This window comes from Theropithecus gelada, chromosome 9 (genome assembly GCF_003255815.1).
Source record: "Theropithecus gelada isolate Dixy chromosome 9, Tgel_1.0, whole genome shotgun sequence".
NCBI lineage: Eukaryota > Metazoa > Chordata > Mammalia > Primates > Cercopithecidae > Theropithecus > Theropithecus gelada.
In genome coordinates, this window is record NC_037677.1 from 71,877,799 (window position 1) to 71,897,052 (window position 19,254).

General features: G+C 35.5%; 1 protein-coding gene across 1 annotated transcript in view; it reads left to right on the forward strand.

Moving 5' to 3' along the window:
- Positions 1-19,254, forward strand: part of RTKN2 (rhotekin 2) — an 86,382-nt gene that overhangs the window by 43,927 nt on the left and 23,201 nt on the right. Inside the window, exons 6-7 of the mRNA XM_025397995.1 lie at positions 2,074-2,271; positions 15,269-15,363. Of these exons, the coding sequence (XP_025253780.1) occupies positions 2,074-2,271; positions 15,269-15,363 (293 nt within the window). The remainder of the gene's footprint in view (positions 1-2,073; positions 2,272-15,268; positions 15,364-19,254) is intronic.

A 19,254-nucleotide genomic window follows, 5' to 3' on the forward strand; every position in this document is an offset into this window, starting at 1 on the left:
ATATTTTAAATTGTTCTAAAAATAACTGCTGACAAATGTTATAAATGTTGAAAAATGTGCTTTTTGTTATGATGATTGTTTTTAATAAGTATTCAATATTTATGAATCTCTGGTTTTTCTCTAAATATTGACTTTTTTAGTCATTACCAGGAATACTGTATGTTTAAAAGTTGCCAAATAATAAACTGTAAAAATAGCTGGAAGTTATTCCTGGGATTTATTCAAACTATAGATTGGCCATTTATATCTTTAAAAGTCTGTGCTCCATTTTTTAAATCTCTGAAACTGATGGATCTTCCATCTGCAAGTAACATCTGCTGCTGATGGACCTCTTTTGCAGTCTTAAGTATATTTTATTGTTAGTAACACTACCACAGTCTTTAATGCTAAAGGTAGTTCATTGTGTCTGAAGAAGGGCAAAGCCAATCTTAACTTTTGCTAAAATTGCAGAGTTTTGTATATTGATTTAATAAATATATATCTAGTACTTTCTACATTCCAGGCACAATACTAGATTAAGAACACAAAGATCACCCAGACAGCAGCCATTCTCAAGGAGTTCATGCTTTGAAGTATATATTTTCCCCTATATAACCAGATAGTAAAATGTTATTTATAGTTATTAGGTGCAAAAGTCGGGGCGGGTCAGGGGACACAGTGAAGAGTGCACTATAAGTGACTCTTTATAAAGAAATGAAAACTAAAGGTTTAGCAGATTTTTTTTGGAAGAACAGTCATTTCAAAAAATTACACTTATAAATACCTTAAAAATGTATTAAAGGAATGACAAGGGGAAATAGTATTGGCAACAAAATGACCAGGGTATTTTATTCTTTCTTTAACATCCCTATGTATATATTGGTTAAACTGAATTAAGATTGCCATAGTTTTGAAGCTGATATCTCTGAAAGTTGCAGTAAGTCTCTCAGGCCATTTAGATGCCAAGTAAACACTGAGAGATTCTGTCTCATTAACGTATTTTAACATAAACTTATTCCAAATTCTTACTTTTCCCCCATAAATCTTGCACTTATTGAGGAGATTCTGCAATCTTCTCTTGGCTCCCCTGCAGTCTTTTCTTTATTTTAAAAAGAAAGTTTATTGTGTATATTTGAGATTTATAACACGATGTTACAGGATACATATAAATAGTAAAATGTTACTGTAATCAAACAGATTAACATCTGTCATCTCACAGTTACTTTTTTGTGACAAGAGCAGCTAAAATCTATATAACAAAACTCTCTAACACAATTTTATTAACATTTGTCCTCATGTTGTTACAGTACATTGTATCTCTAAACTTGTTCATCCTCCATATCTGCTATTTTGTGTCCTTTGACCTACATCTCCCCATTTACTCTCCCCCAATCCTTGCCCATGGTAACCACTGTTTTATTCTCTATTTCTATGGTTTTGAGCTCTTTTTAAAAAATATTCCACATATAATTGAGATCATACAATATTTTTATTTCTATGCTTGGCTTATTTGACTTAATATCCTCCAAGTTCATCCATGTTGTAGCAAATGGCAAGATCTCCTTTTTTAAGGCAGAATGGTTGTCTGTTGTGTGTGTATACACACATACTTTATTTTCTTTATCTGTTTTACCGTTGGTGGACATATCTTGGCGATTGTGAATAATGCTGCATTCTTATAGTTTCTTCAGTATCTTGGCTATTGTGAATAATGCTGCAATGAACAGGTGAGTGCAGATAATTTCACAAGGTAATGATTTTATCTCCTTCGAGTATAAACCCAGAAGAAGGACTGCTGGATCATGTAGTAGTTCCATTTTTAATTTCTTTAGGAACCTCTATACTGCTTTCCATAATGACTCCACCAGCAGTGTACTAGGGTTCCCTTTTCTCCATACCCTTGTCAACATTTATCTCATGCCTTTTTGATAATATCCATCCTTATGGGTGTGAAGTAGTATCTCATAGTGGTTTTAATTTGCATTTTCCTGATGTCAAATGCTGATTTTAAATGTTACATAAACATAAAAGAATGTTGTAATTTTATTTTCTACTGAGTTAAATTTCTAACATTATGAATGCCCTTGTTTTTAGTAATGAAGCAGGGCCAGACTTTCAGATAAAGGTGGAAGTATATAGTTGCTGTACAGAAGAATCTTCTATAACCAACACACCAAGAAAGCTAGCTAAGAAACTCAAGACATCTATAAGTAAAGCTACAGGAAAGAAAATAAGTTCAGTGCTTCAAGAAGAGGATCATGAAACGTGCTTGCTCCTCAGCCCTGCTGTTTTGTAAGTTTTTAATACTGTATTTATGGTGACATAATTATACATTTGTGATATTTTAAAGTATTATATGTGAAGTGTATGTTTACTTTATAAATGGAAAAACATCATGAAACAAAAACAAAACTTAGTTATTTGACATTTACTCAACTGAGGTATCCTTAATACCCTCCTTAAAAGGTAGGACGTTGGTTGAGAGTGTTTTTAGTGATTTGGAATTCTAATGCAAGTTGAATATCCCTTATCTGAAAGCCCTCACACCAGAAGTGTTTTACATTTGGACTTTTTCAGATTTTGGAATATTTGCATATACATAATTAGATAACTTGGGGATGGCACCCAGGACTAAACATTATATATATACACACATATATATACATACATACACATACACATACCTTATAGCCTAAAGGTAATTTTCCACGATATTTTTAATAACTTTATGCATAAAACAAAGTTTTGACTTCAAACATCACATGAAGTCAGGTGTAGAATTTTCCACTTGTGGTGTCATATAGGCATTCAAAAAGTTTCAGATTTTGGAGCATTTCAGATTTTCAGAGTAGAGATGTTTTAGCTTGTATCTACCAAAAAAACGAAATGTTGTTGGAAAGGAACTACGTGCATGTCAAGGTATTTCTTTACCTATTAATCTACTAATTAAATTGCTCTATGTATGTCATGCTTTATTCTTATGGAAAATATTTTATCTCTTTTTAACAAAGCCACATGATTATTATCATACTTAACTAAAAAAAAATAAGTCCTTTATATCCAGTCTGTATTCATATTGCCCAATATTGGAAAAAAAATTTGTTCAAATTGGAATCCAAACAAGGTGTACAATATTACATTAAAGTGAATCTTTTAAGTTTCTTTTAACCTACTACAATTTCCTGTCCTATTTTTTTCTTGTCATTATTTATTGAAGAGACTAGGTCTTGTAGAATTTTCCATATTTTGAATTTAGTTGATTGCATCTTTGTGGTCTTTTTTTACATTTTTTTCTGGCCCTTGTATTTCCTATAACCTCGCAGTTAGATCTAGAGGACTGATTAGGTTCAGTTCTCTTTTAGGGGAATACTATTCATATTATTAGATGTACTTCCTACTAGCTTCTAGTAGGAGGCTTTGTCCCACTTTCAGTAATGTTAAAATTGATCAGTGGGTTTAGGTGTTGCCAGCCTAACCTATCAGGTATAAAGTTCTCTATCAGTCTTTTATCTAATGGTTTTTAACAGTCAAGGCTCATCATTTATTATTATGGATTATAATTTGGTGACTTTATATATCTGTCCTGCATTTTTCTTCCAAACTGGAATTCTTGCAAAGAACGTGTCCTTGTAAACTCTCTGGATACAACTACAATAACATTGGTGGAGGAAAGGGAAGAAAAAAAATGCCTGATTCTTTTCTGTTTACTAGATTTTAGAATATTAAGTTGAAACTGTAGCAATCATGGAGGTGATCAGTGTTGTTTTATTTGAACTCTTGCATTTTCTTTTCTTTTCTTTTTTTTTTTTTTAAAGACAAGTCTGGATCTGTTGCCCAGTCTGGAGTGCAGTGGAGCTCTCAGCTCACTGCAGCCTCAGCCTCCTGAGTAGCTAGGACTACTGGCACATGCTGCTGCGCCTGGTGGCTAATTTTTGTATTTTTCTTGTAGAGATAGTGTTTCACCACATTGCTCAGGCTGATCTCAGCCTCCTGGGCTCAAGCAATCATTCGCTTGCCTCAGCTTCCCAAACTGCTGGGATTACAGGTGTGAGGCCACCACACCCAGCCTTGAATTTTTATAATGTTTGTGTTTCAATCTGCTATTCTCTTTGATGCCCAAGTTGTTCATCTTTGATCAGTGGGAAACCGTTAAACTGACTTCTACATCCTTTGAGACAACCTAATCTTTGATAGCTTTTTTGCTTTCTGACACAGTAAGAAGTTCCCCTTTCACCTTGTATTTTTCTGCCAAGACTTGGAATCACCATTTCTCCAAGGAGCGTGGTTTCCTTCAGATACCTTCTTTAAACGTTGTATTTGTTTCTTCACAAATAGTTTTCTGTTGATGTTTCTTTGGAACACTGTTGATCAAGCTGCATTCCTAGAATTTCTTTGCATGTTTCGTGGAGTTGGCTCTTCAGCATGTCAGTAATTTTACTGTATTATAAAAAGCAAAATATTTGAGGTATAGATCCTGGAAACGCCAGTCATCAAAATTTAATTAAATTGCTCTTTTCATGTGAGATGTATTACATGCAAAATATACTTTGGCACTCTAGCATAGTGTCTTTCAATCTCTTTGGATTGATGCTTATGCTAAAAAAATACATTTTACATCATGACTGAGTGCACAGTTATGTAAGCAGATAGATTTTATGAAGTAATTATTAACCCTTACTATTTACAATGTAATTATCAGGCATTTTCTTATTCTGTTGCTTTCAGTTTTTTTAATGCTGTTTGTAAATCGTTAAATTGATTTCATGACCCATGAATCAGTCCCAGTCCACATCCTGAAAAACAATCATAGAAGATGTCTTTCCAATATAAATGTCAGTTAAAAGGAGGCAAGAGACCTTTCATTTTCTTCTCTTAGATCTTAGACCATCTTTAAAACTTTCCTGCATTAATATTATATCAAGGATTTGCTGGAAGGTACTTTAATTCAGTCATAAGGTGGTGGAATTAATTCTTTTTGATTAGATAAACAATTAGATTAGATAAACAATTCTATTTCCAGGTTTAAACAGGTTTTAGTGCAGAAAGAGACCTTAGAGATAATTACCCAATTCAATAATTTTTACATTTTTTAAGTAGCAAAACTCCTATTTTAAAAATGACAGGACCAGTAGTGTCTCTTATCCAACTGCACTATATGATAGAAAAGTTACATTTTTTCCCTTACTTTCTCATATGAAAGGCAAAGATGTTCATATACAATCATTTCTTTTTAGAAAGCTTTTCAGAAACATTTCTAGAGTTTCATGCACCTTTACAGCATGTAAAAACAGTGAATGTACTTCCTAAATAGTTTAAAACTTCATTGTATGGCCACGAATACTCAATTTTTAATTTCTGTAATTTATTACTTCTGTCACCCAAGAGAGATTAATTTACTCCCTGAGTTTTTGTTTTTCCTTCTGTAATAATAATAAATAATAATATCTCAACTCCATAGGATAATTATGAGATTTAATAAGATAATTCATGGATTTGGTTTATAAAGGAAGCATTTTGTAGTAAGCTCTGTTACCATTATGGTTACTATTTTTACTGTCCCCAGACCAGTGCTTCTTCTAGGCCTTTTTTTTTTTTAAACTCACGGTAAAACTTCACGGTTTAGAAACTTGACATAGGATTATAAAATGTAGCCACATGTTTTCATTTAAACTATGTTTATAATTTTATAGGAGATCATTTAAATGATGTTAGAAACTATATTTAAGGCCGGGGGCGGTGGCTCATACCTGTAATCCCAACACTTTGGGAGGCTGAGGCAGGCAGATTGCCCCGGAGTTCGTGACCAGTCTGGGCACCAGGGTGAAACCCTTCTCTAGTAAAAATACAAAAAACCAGCCCAGGTCTAGTCCCAACTACCCAGGAGGCTGAAGTAGGAGGATCACCCGAGCCTGGGAGGTTGAGGCTACAGTGAGCTGTGTGATCATGCCACAAGAGAGAGACAGAGAGAGACAGAGAGAGACAGAGAGAGAGAGAGAAAAGAAAACCATATTTAATCTATATTTCTTTTTGAAGCCTAGAGGAATTTTTGAGAATAAAATTTTTGTGCATTAAGTTCTTTTTACTAGACAGGCATATTTATCTTGGAGTATCTATTTTCCTGTTCAGAATTTTTCATTCTATTTGGTTTATTTTTGAATCCAAACACTAATTTTCTTTATGAACATTTCCCCCTTGAAACTTGCATGCCATTTGTTTATTTGATACCATTAAAGTTGGTTAAAAGATAAAATAAAACCTTTTACAGCATTTCACAAATCATGTCCTTCTAATACCAGCATTCTGTTGATACTGTAGTATGACCCTAGAGTCTGCTAGGTTAACTCATAGCCCAGGACTACTCTTACCTGATGCTTCCTTAACTGGACCACTTCAGCACCGTGGTAGGAGTTTAAAATTCAGAATGCGTAAGGAGATCATCTTGTGTAGTTAAGTGATCTAGGTCAGTGCGAAGATTTCTAATACAGATTTTAGTCTTTAACCAAAATGGACACATATAAAATGATAAAATTTTCCCTAGTAATATAACATGTGACCAAATATAGCCGTTCTTCCTGACAAGAGTGCATTTTTTAGACTACCATTTAAAGCAGCCATTTTTTTTTCATAACATTCCCCTTCCTCCAAAAAAATGTTGTAACAATTGGCCTATTTGATAGAAAAAAAATGTAGCTGATTAAACTTTTGGGAACTCAATATTAGGGTTGGCTAAAAGGAATGAGTGTAATGTTTTAGAAAGAAAATGTTATCCTGACAAGAATGTTTTAAAAGTGAGGTCACTGTTGGTTTTGGAAGCACTGGCATTGTAGTTAGTCATGTTTTAAAAATGAAGCAACTTGGAATACCATAAAGTATTGTTTGATCTGAAAGAAGACAGTGAACATTTTTGGTAATTTTTAGTATGCTCCCTGATAAGATTCATTTATTCATTTTATTGTGGACTTTAGCTTACTAAAATTCCTTTAGCCAGACTTTCCCAGTGCATCTAATAGCTGAATTAACTATTTTATGCTCCTTGATAACTATTTAGTGCATTATTCTTTAACTATACATCATTCTAAACAATCATCTTGTGAAAACTGGTAAACTTCAGAGTGATTATTTACTTGACAAAAGATGTATTGTTTCTTAAAAATAAGCCACTAATACTACATTTTAAATATGATTAAACTTATGAAACATGTATCCTAACACTTGTTCAGAATACATGGATTATTTATGTTTTGAGGAACGAGACTTAAAGATTTGGTGATGTGACAGATAATACAGTTTGTAAACGTAACTAAGGAGTTACTCAACTATTGTACATAATTAATTAAATCATTGTAGAAATGATTATCCAGCAGTTATGTCATTTGTTAAATTCAAAGGTTAATAGATCCCTGCACTCAAAATTCTTCAAGTTTAGTAAAATGTGGTCACTATTTGTTTTAAAAGAAAAAGTATCTTAAACTATTTCTTAATGAGTTATAAAGCCAATATGATACACTGGGGCTCTCTTTCCAGTATACCTCTTGCTAGCTACAGGCAAGTCAGTTACCTTCTCTGAACATCAGTTTCTTCATCTGAAAATGTGGAACAAAATATCTGCCCTGCCTATCTCTAGTAGTTTTTTTGAACCTTAAAAAAGATGTTGCTTGTCAAAGTGCCTTAAACTGCACATAGAGATGAAGTATGACAATGCTTTGCATGCAGTTGATTCCTAGGGGTGGTTTTCATCCTGTTACCACTTAACCACATTAATCATTTTGTTAGAAAAATAATAGGCCCAGTGCATTCACTCATGCCTGTAATCTCAGCAATTTGGGAGGCTGAGGTGGGTGGATCACCTGAGGTCAGGAGTTCGAGACCAGCCTGGCCAACGTGGTGAAACTGTCTCTACTAAAAAAAAAATACAAAAAATTAACCAGGCATGGTGGCGAGCACCTGTAATCCCAGCTACTTGGGAGACTGATGCAGGAGAATCACTTGAACCCAGGAGGTGGAGGTTGCAGTGAGCCGAGATCGTGCCATTGCACTGCAGCCTGGGCAACAAGAGCGAGGCTCTGTCTCAAAATACAAAAAGAAAAAAAGAATAATAGAAACTTGGAAATAGAACCTAGAGGAAAAAAAGTTAGTCATAGTTTACTCTAAACCAAATACTTCTTATCAGTTTGAGCTGATATTTTACTTCAGGTTTTTAAATGTCTAGCTTTTGGGGATATTTACATAATAATTATACTGCACATTCAACTTTCTTCAGAATTTATTCCAGTCTTTACATAATTATTTTGATGGCCACATTATCTGTTATTTGGCTATATCATAGTTTAACTGTTTTTAGAGGAGGCTATCAATAATTTTTTTCATGTTGTTATGTGTCACTCATTGGAAATAGAGGTAAATGTCTTACATATTAACCTTAAAGTAGTTAAAAGATGTCTCAGTCACAATCATTTCTTAAGGCCCAAGAAAAAAATTTAAATATATAGTTTGGTTATCACATAATTTTAGTCAATTCTGCCACACAAATTGCCTTCTAAACATGCCATCTCTTCAGTGCACCCAGTACAGATGCAGTGAATAACATAGTTCCTTCCTGTGCACACTAGTAGCAGTGTTTAACATTCTACAGTATATTGAAATGACTCTTCCTAACGTGAAGACTACTCCAATTTTTTTAGTGGTCAATGAGAATAAATTACAGTGTTGGTCCTCAAAATAAAACCCAAAAGTGTCTTCATTCTCTTTCTTTCTGTATCCTACCATTTCAGATATTTTTCTTGATAGATTTAACATACATGTGTTAAGAATAATACAAGTATTAGCCCATGTAATACCTTGACCTCTGGGTTTCATGACCTTGCCCCAGTAATTTTGTCCTCTTTCAATTTCAGCCATCTACCTCGTGATTGCATTCTAGATCTTGTCATTACTAGTAATTGCATGTCCTCTGTAATCTTTGTAGTAGGTATCCCACTCTCTCCACCATCTCCCACATTTCCAGGTTCTTCCCTTCAGTACTCTGACTCCAGCTTAGAATACATAACTTACTGTTTTATCCTTTCCTAGCATCTCTCTTGTCATACTTTCCTTGGAAAAACTCCAACCTTGGTTAACTCCTACTTTGAGCTCCTTTGCACTCGTACTCTTGAGGAATAGATGAAGAAGCAAGAGAAAACCACAGTTATACTTCCTGGTCTTACTTGAGATACATAATCCCTAACCTTAAATGGGTTCTCAGTATGACTGAGCAATTCTGTTTCTACAGTCTTCTACTTTACCTCTCTTCCAGGTAAGTATTTCACATGTCTTCTCTCTAACCGCCAATATCTTCTCTCTGCCCCTCATTCATAGCTGATGACTTTGTTTCATACGTCATTGATACTACTGAAGTAATTGGGAGAGAACTTAAATATGCTCCATCCTCCAAATCTGCCAGCCTACCCACATCTGCCTCAGCGTTTGCTGTTTCCTTTCTTGTGACCTGCCTTCACCTCATCTAAGGCCTGTCTACTCGTGCACTAGATCCCATCTTCTCACTCACAGTAGGCTCCTGTATGTTTCCTCCCCTCCTATCCTACATCACCAACTTTTGTACAGCATCATTTCTGTATACTTATAAACATGCTGAAATACTTTCAATTTCTTAACTATCCTTCTTGGAAAATAATTTTTTATATTCCTATCTCCACTTCCTCTTCTGCCATTCTCTATTGAACCATTTCATTTGGCTTACCTCATGTTACCTCCATCCCGTCCTACAGAAACTACTCTTGTCAGGGTCAACAGTGATCTAATGTTGCAACATTTGATTGTCAGTTTCCTGGACCTTTTGGTATTAACACAATTGATCACTCTCTTTGAAATACTATTTTTATATGCCGTCTAGAATGACACTTTCTTGATTTTTCTTCGACCTCAGTAACCATTTATTCATTGCCTGTCTCCTTTGTTCATTGCTCTTCATTTAATGGAGTGCTCATGTCCCAATATTTGGTCCTTGGATTTCACCTAACTAACTTTCATTAAATTTCATGTATATACTGATAACTCCCAAATTTATATCTCCAATACCTATTCCTCTTCTAACTCCAGACTCATATATCCAGTTGCCTGGCTGCATCTAGATACTGAAAACAATCTCAAATAATGATCTAGATATCAAAAACAGTCTCAAACGTACTTGCCCCAAACTGAATTCTTACCTCCTGTATCTGTTTCTGTCTCAGTCAGCCTCATTTCAGTTAATAACAATTCCATTTTTCTGGTTGCTTGGACCAGAAGCCTTGGAGATGTCTTTAATTCTTTCCTTGCTTTCACATGCTGTCTTTGCACTGAAACTTAGAGAATGTATCAGGAATCTGAACCACTTCTCACCACCCCACCACCACCATTCTGTTCCAGGCCTGCAACAGCTCTTGCCTGGTCAGTTTCAGTAGCCTTTTAGTCGATGTCTCCATTTTTCACTCCTGGCCTCTGTAGTCTGTTCTCCACACAGCAGCCAGAGGGATCATTTAATTTTGATACAAGTCAGATCATGGTACATGACTCTGCTCGGAACCTACCATTTGCTGCACATTTTACTCCAAATCCACTGTTCCTTACCATGCCCCACCAGGACTGTGGTATTGACTGTCTGTCTGCCCCCTACTTACCTTTTGGACATCTCAAATCACTCTGCCTCCTTCACTACTCCAATCACACTGTCCTCCTTGTTTGTCAAACACACCTAGCATGTACTCACCTTAGCCTTTATATGTATTGTCCTCTACCTGAAATACTCTTCCTTCTGTTCTTCTTGTGGCTCCTTTCTTCCTTACAGATTTTCACTCAAGTGTTACTTTTGCAGACAGGCCTCCTTTTCCTTGGGCCATCTGAAATAGCAGTCTCCCCTCACCTTAATCCCTTCACCATGCTTTACTTAGCTTCATGGGCCTGATATATATTTTTCTATCTATTTTTCTTCCTGTATAAGACAGGAAAAGTAGATAAATATATAAATGTATGTTTACATATTTATACATTCTCCTCCCCCATTTCGTTGATTATTGTAGTTTTAACACCTGGAACAGTGCCTGGCAAATGTAGGCAAACCCCACTTATTGTCAGTAATCTTTTCTTGAAAACAACATATTCTGCCCTAAAGTGCTCACAGTGAGTCTACTTCCCATTATTTTAAGTGGGAAACATTATAATGTGTTATCAATTTAAAACTCCTGTTTAGTTTTCTAAAATATAGTTCCATAAAACTCATTTATCAGGGACAAATTATTATGTTGGGATAATGCTTAACATATTGAACCCTGATAACCAAACAACTAATATGAACGTTAGTGGGCAGTTCGTGTGTAATCACATTTGCTCTTCCATTGTAGTTGCTGTTCTCAATTACTTAGATTGCTTTTTATTTATTTATTTTTGAGACAGGATCTCTTTCTGTCACTCAGGCTGTGGTGCAGTGGCACGATCTTGGCTCACTGCAGACTCCACCTCCCGGGTTCAAGCGATTCTCCTGCCTCAACCTCCCAAAGTTCTGGGATTATAGGCGTGAGCCACCACGCCCAGCCTACTTTGGTTCTTTCTCCACAGTTTTAATACTTCAACTTTTTTGGGATTCATTTTGTGAACAATAGGGGAAAATAAGAGCTTACTGTGAAAGACACTGTAGAAACTTGTTCAGAATAAGTGAATAATAGCAGAGAATGGCCACTTGTCCCTCTGTTAGTTCTAGCAGCAGTAAAGATTTGTTGATACATAGTGAACTTTTGAAAAGCCTAAGTGTGAGTCTGACATTATACCAGTTCAGAACTGTAACTCAAAAATATACTCATGCATTATTTTGTTTAAAATGTTATGTTGAAATATGGAGACAGAAACATAAATTTTCTTATATAAGCATTGACCGAAAACACTGGGTATAGAGAGTTATCTTTGGTCTGTAATGACTATATAGTAAAAGCCAAGAGGCATTCTCCCAGGGAGTAGTGTTCTCTGGAGTATGCTGGTATTTATTGAAGTGCATGCATACATTGCATACTTACTAAGTGTATGCATATTTTTTCTTTGTAATACAGAGATCTTATTAAAGATTTAGTAAGAAACAAAGGAGGTTTATGAAACCTAACACCTAGCACAATTAATATAAATTCCCATCAGACACCACTGTCTTCTATATCTCTCTTTGTCTCTCTCTCTCTTTTAATATACTCAGTGATGTTTTGAGATTTTACTGATTTGAAAAATAAAATAAAATCAAGAAAATCATGAAAAAAATTAGGATTACTAGCATACAAAATACAGTTGTTGCCGGGCACGGTGGCTCACTCCTATAATCCCAGCACTTTGGGAGGCCAAGGCGGGCGGATCACGAGGTCAGGAGATCGAGACCACTCTGGCTAACATGGTGAAACCCAATCTCTACTAAAAATACGAAAAATTAGGCAGGTGTGGTGGCAGGTGCCTGTAGTCCCAGCTACTCAGGAAGCTGAGGCAGAAGAATGGCATGAACCTGGGAGGCGGAGCTTGCAGTGAGCCAAGATCGCGCCACTGCACTCCAGCCTGGGTGACAGAGTGAGACTCCGTCTCAAAAAAAAAAAAAAGAAAAAAAAGAAAATACAGTTGTTACTGAACATAAATTCACTTTTTATCACCACGAAGTGCCAGAGTATGAAATTCATCATGAGAAATTCTAGGTGTTTTGGTAAGAGTGCTATTTTAACATAAGTACCACAAAGGGAACTATAATGGAAAAAAAATGGAATGAGTGTAATGAAGTCCTCCATGTCCTCACACTATAGATAAAGCCCTCAAATCTCTGATGTAGATAACCAGAAGAAGGAGATTCATTCTGTGAAAAATAAACAAAGCTGGATGCTAATTAAAGTGGTAAGGACAGATTTGAATCAGTAATATGCTATTACAGTAAGAAGAGTCACACATGAACTGCACTCAACTTTGATTTGTGTAGAGGCGACTGGGCATTTTGAAGGGAGAATGAGGAAATTGGGAGAGGTTGAGTCAGGCTCAGAGTTAGCTAAGTGAAAAGTTCCCGATAGTGGGAAGGGGGGATTGGTCCATGTGGAACCCACCTGGGTGTTCTAGCTGGTATTTATCAAAATTAGTCTCCTACCCTCCCACAGAGACTGAAAGACAAAGGCACTGTTTTCAGCTCTTGGCTGGAACAAACAATAAGTTCTTTTGTCAGCCTTGAGTTTTCTCAGGCAGGCACTTTAAGAAGACATCTTAGGGATGCAACTTTGAGCTGCAAAAAACAATGCTAGTGTTTGTTCAGGTCCTTAGAGGGCCAGGTTGAGGCCTAGTTGAGAAAAGGACTCAGAGGAGTGTGGCTGGAGTTTGGTCAAGAAGACAGCCTTTGTCCCTGGGAAATTAATGTAAATCAGACCCTATCATTCCACTTTTTATCAACTTTCCTGCTAAGAATTAAATGCACCCCTCTTCCAGGGCTCACAGAGCCTCCAGGTGAGCTCATCACTCCCTGTATTTCCAGTCTTGCATTGCACCATGCTTGCTGCTTGCCTGTTGTGCACCAGCCACACTGGTTTTCCTTCAGCCCTCCCTTTGCACATACTCACTCTGCTTGGAATATTTTCCTGCATTCTTTGCTTGGCTAGATTCTTTTATGACTGGATAACTGTTACCTCCTCAGAAAATCCTTCCCCAGTTCACCTACCTACCACAGGTCCTCAGTTTTCTCATCTCCTTTGTTTCTTTCATAGAAAAAGTTGCATTCCAACTTGCAAATGCTGGTATTTGGTTTATTCCTATGCCTACCTTTTTTTTCATTCTGGCTGCATCAGAATGTAATGCTGAATCTTGTTTACCATTGAATGCCCATCACCTAGCATTGGACTTGGCACATTTTAAGTGTTCAGTAAATATTTATTAAATGAATGGGGACCCCGATGGCTCACGCCTGTAATCCCAGCACTTGGGAGGCTGAGGCGGGCAGATCACGAGGTCAGGAGATCAAGACCATCCTGGCTAACAGGGTGAAACCCAGCCTCTACTAAAAATACAAAAAATTAGCCGGGCATGATGGTGGGCGCCTGTAGTCCCAGCTACTTGGGAGGCTGAGGCAGGAGAATGGCGTGAACCCGGGAGGCGGAGCTTGCAATGAGTCAAAAAAAAAAAAAAAAAAAATGAACGGGGACCCTTCAGAGAAACATTTGTGTGAATTAAAACAAATAATTTGCAGGTTTTTATTGACAAAATATAGAGATAAACTTGCTAAATCAATAACTTGTATCATCAAAAAATGTCATCTGTACTATCTAAATTTTTTTTGTGGTAAAGCATTCTTGAGTATACATTCAGAGGCATTAAGTATATTCACATTGTACAACCATCACCGCCCTCCATCTCCAGAAGTTTTTCATCTGCTCATGCTGAAATTCTGCACCTACCCTACACTAATTTCCTTATTCTTTCCTCCTGGCAGCCACCATTCTAGATTGCATCTCTATGAATTTCACTACGCTAGGTACCTCCTATAAGTGAAATCATATAGTGTTTGTCCTTCTGTGACTGGCTTATTTCACTTAGCGTAATGTCTTCAAGATTCATCCATGTTGTGGTATGTCAGAATTTTCTTCTTTTTTAAGGCTGAATAATATTCCATTATGTATATGTATGTGTATATACACACACACAAACACACACCCCACATTTTGCTGATTCCTTCATCCCTGGATAGACACTTGGATTTCTTCTACCTTTAGGCTATTGTGAATAATGTTGCTGTGAACATGGGTGTATAAATATCTGAGTCTCTGCTCTCAGTTCTTTTGGGTGTATATCAGAGTAGAATTGCTGGATCAGTAATTTTATTTCTTATTTTTTGAGGCACCACCAAAATGTTTTCCACGGAGGTTGTATCATTTTACATTCCCACCAGCAATGTACAAAGGTTCTAGTTTATCCACATACCAGCTAACGTGTTGCTGTTTTTGTTTGTTTTACTAATCTTAATGAATATGAAGTGATATCTCATTGTGATTTTGATTTCCATTTCCCCAGTGACTAATGATACTGAGCATCTTTTTATGTTTTGTTGATCATTTGTCAACAAAAGAGAAATAGACATTTCTGTCTTTAGAGAAATGTAGTGCATCAGAATGTAATGCTGGATCTTGTTCTCTCTTTGAGGAAAGGTCTATTCAAGTCCTTTGCTTATCTTTAAATCAGGTTATTTGTTGTTGAACATACAAATATTTTGTGTAGTAGTAGAAATACAAAAATACTTAAAACATGTCTTCTTTCTTACTATTAGTGGTGTAAAGTATAATTTGCTAGCTCACACTACCCTAACCTTGGAAAGTGCTGAGGATAGTTTCAAGACCCATAATCTGTCTATTAATGGAAATGGTAAGTATAGTATATATTTTACTTATTACATATATTCTGCCTATATTTCTAATTATAGTATGTTCCCCTCAAGTGAATATCGGCTTAAATAATGGAGACATGAGTGATTCTGTTGGTTTTTTCAAATATATATGCCCCTCTTCCCCAAAGGAGAAAAGTTTATTTTCCTTTCTCTACGCTGAGATTTGTTTGCAAGGCTTAGTGGGAAAAGAAAGGTCTCGGGTATGCTCAATCCTTGTTTTTGACTTGGAATTTATGACTTCACCACTTTCTAGCTGGAAATTAAATACCTGACTTATTTTGAAATTTGAAATCAAGGAAGCCAGCCTTTCTGTTAGTAGGAAGCAGAGAATGTAAGAAAGAGAAAGTAGGGTTCCTTAACCTTTTTCTCTTTGGATGGTAGTGGTAGTTATAGTTTAAATAAATAAAGATATAGGAAACTGAAGAAGGGGGTTAGGTCATTAAGAAGATTGGTAAAACTTAGCATGAGCACTTGCCACTCTCCCAGGTTATTTTACTCGTGATGAAAAATATGGAGCAGTGCTGGTAAGGCAGTTTGGAAGTATGATTTGGGTTATTGACTTTTGTTCATTTTCTCCAAGCAAATAAATAAAAATATGTGGTAAATGTCCTAATTATACTTACTGTTGTAAGGATTATGGCTCTGTACTGATAAGGTTGATAATGTTATACCAATATTTTTTTGTTTCACAATGAGAAATTATGTTAAAAATATGGAAAAGTTCATGAAATGTAAATATATAGTTTAAAAAATAATTAGGAAGCTAGGTGTGGTGGCTCTTGCCTGTAATCCCAGTTCTTTGGGAGGATGAGATGGGAGGATCACTTGAGCCAAGGAGTTTGAGACCTGCCTGGGTAACATAGTGAGACCCTAACTCTACAAAAATAAAAAAAAATTAGCTGGCCATGGTCATGCGTGCATGTAATCCCAGCTACTCAGGATACTGAGGTAGGAGGATTGCCTGACCCCTGAAGTTCAAGGCTGCAGCAAGGTATGATTGTGCCACTGTTCTCCAGCCTGGGCTACAGAGCAAGACCCTGTCTCAAGAAATAGAACATATCAAGAAACAGAACATTACTACCACTCCTTTCCCTCAGTTACCCTAGGTGTACATATGTCTCCATTTTTATGGTATATGCTTCCTTGTTTTTCTTTATGGTTTTATTAATACCATCTTTGTGTGCTTCCCTAAGTAATATAATTTTGCCTAATTTGAACTTTGGTATGGAATCATGTTGTCTTGGTAATTTGCTTTTGGTTCATCATTCAGTATGTATGCTTTTCATTACTTATAGTATCTCATTGTATAATAATACGTATTTATCTCTTAGACTGATTTAATTATTTTTAATAGTTACAGGGTTCTTCACTTTTCTATTTCTTGGGTCAGTTTCAATAAGTTATGTTTTTATAGATACCTACCCATTTGATCTAAACTTTGAGATTTATAGGCATTAAATTTTCTATAATGTCCTTATATCTATTAATTTTCTGCAGCCTCTGTAACGTTGTTCCCTCTTTTCTATTCCTGATACTTGCTTTCTGTACCATCTCTGTTTTTTAATTCTCATTCTTGTAACAGATTAGTCAGTTTTATTCACCATTGTGTTCCATATTTGTTAATTATTTGTTAGGAGTAATGATTGTAGTCTATATACTCTATATTACTACAAGAGGTGTGATAAAATCTCATTCTGTGATTGTGGAGTTTTTGACCCATAGTTACATCTATTTTTGCTGTATATAATTTGAACCTTTGTTATTTGATTCATGTAACTATTTAATTCTATTTTCTTCTTTTACCTCAAACTGTACTTTTTTTTTTTTTTTTTTTTTTGAGACGGAGTCTCGCTGTGTCTCCCAGGCTGGAGTGCAGTGGCCTGATCTCGGCTCACTGCAAGCTCCGCCTCCCGGATTCACGCAATTCTCCCGCCTCAGCCTCCCAAGTAGCTGAGACTACAGGCACCCGCCACCACGCCCGGCTAGTTTTTTGTATTTTTAGTAGAGACGGGGTTTCACCATGTTAGCCAGGATAGTCTCGATCTCCTGACCTCGTGATCCACCCGCCTCGGCCTCCCAAAGTGCTGGGATTACAGGCTTGAGCCACCGCGCCCGGCCAAACTGTACTTATTTTTATGTTACAAACATGCCTCTTCAAACAGCATTATATTGGATATTGGATTTTAATTTTTCTCTAATTTGACATTCTTTTTTTTACTGAAGCTTTTAGTCCTTTTGTATTTAATATCAAATAGCTGTATATTTGGGTTTAAGTCTATGATAACCTATGTTTTCTATTTGTCTCACCTATTCCATGGTTATTTTTTTCTTGCCTTTTAAGGCAATTTTTCCTTGTTTGAATTAAAGTTATACATCCTTTTTCTGATTTTTTAGAATTTACCCCTAAAAATTTTATTAATCGTACTTATTAAAAACTAAACTTAATAGATAGTTTTGTGCTTTTCTCAGACAATACAAGGGCTTTAGAACAGTTAAACTCTTTTTTCCCTAACCTATGTGCTATTGTTATATATTGTAATTCTTTTTTTTTTTTAGCAAGATATTTTATAGATTTAATACTTACTTAGATTTACCTACATGTTTCTATGACTACTTGTATCTTATGCCTTGCATCCGGGATACTTTTCCTTCTGCTTGAAGTATAAGCCCTAGAATTTCTTTTAGTGTGTTATGCTGATATCAAACTTCTTGCTCTTTTTGTTTATCTGAAGGTGGCTTTATTTTGCCTCATTATTGAAGATGTTTCTTAATTCTGCATTTTTAATTTTGTCTTGTTGAATATCGAAGATATAATTCCAATATTTTTGGCTTCTATTATTTTATTACAAATATTGTAAATAATTTGCCAGTGTGTCACCACTATGAGTGTAATCTTTTTATTCTTTTTTGCCTTTGGTTTTCTAAAATTTTACCGTGGTATAATTAGGTGTAGAGTTTATTTATGCTGCTTGGAGTTTGTTGAGCTTCTTTACGTTGTTGGTATGTTTCATCAGTTTGGACAAAATCTCACTTAACTGTTTGAAACTGCCTCTGCTGTTGTGTAGCTTTAGTCCTTTTTGCATGCCTGTTAAACCTATGTTAGTCTTTTTCATTGTATCCTTCATGTTTCTTACTCTTTATGATGTACTTTTCAACTAACTTACAGATATTTAGGACATAAGCTATTCATAAATCTGAGATTGGCGATATAAACAAGTTTGCTTTCAAACTTTTAAATTTATAAATCATGAAGTTAATTTCAGATGTATTACTGAAATACATGCTTTTACAGAATTTCTATTTCATTTGCTGCCTGTTTTAGGAAAGATAACTTTTGTTTATTTGTGTTTGCATTTAGGAATAGTATGTATTATGCTTGTGCATTCATTTTTCCCAGATTAAGCCCCTTATTTCTAAAATATAGCAGCTTTAAAAATGTATTAATGAAAATGATTTGAATAGTCTCAGAACATTGTCGTGTGCTATTCTATAGTAGAATCTTGGGCAGGTAAGTTTAAAACTTTTTGGTTTTACTACAAACGTTTGCTGCCTTGCATGTATATATTAACTATTTTTACAAAAAAAAAATTCTGGGGTAATTAAAACTTTTGGGTAAATAATAGTTATGGCCAGTAGCTAGCCATTTTGTGGGCACTACCAACAGGGCACAGCGAAAACTTTAAAAATCATTTTTTATGTGGTCCAGTGTGAACTAAGGGCCATATGTTGGGTTTTTATTTATACTCTGATGCCTAGAATCATTTAATGCTTTCCTCCATATAGATAGGTAGTACACAGGTAGGTATCTTCATTAAAGGAGTATCTTAATGTTTTTTTTTTTTTTTTTTTTTTTTTTTTTTTTTTTTTTT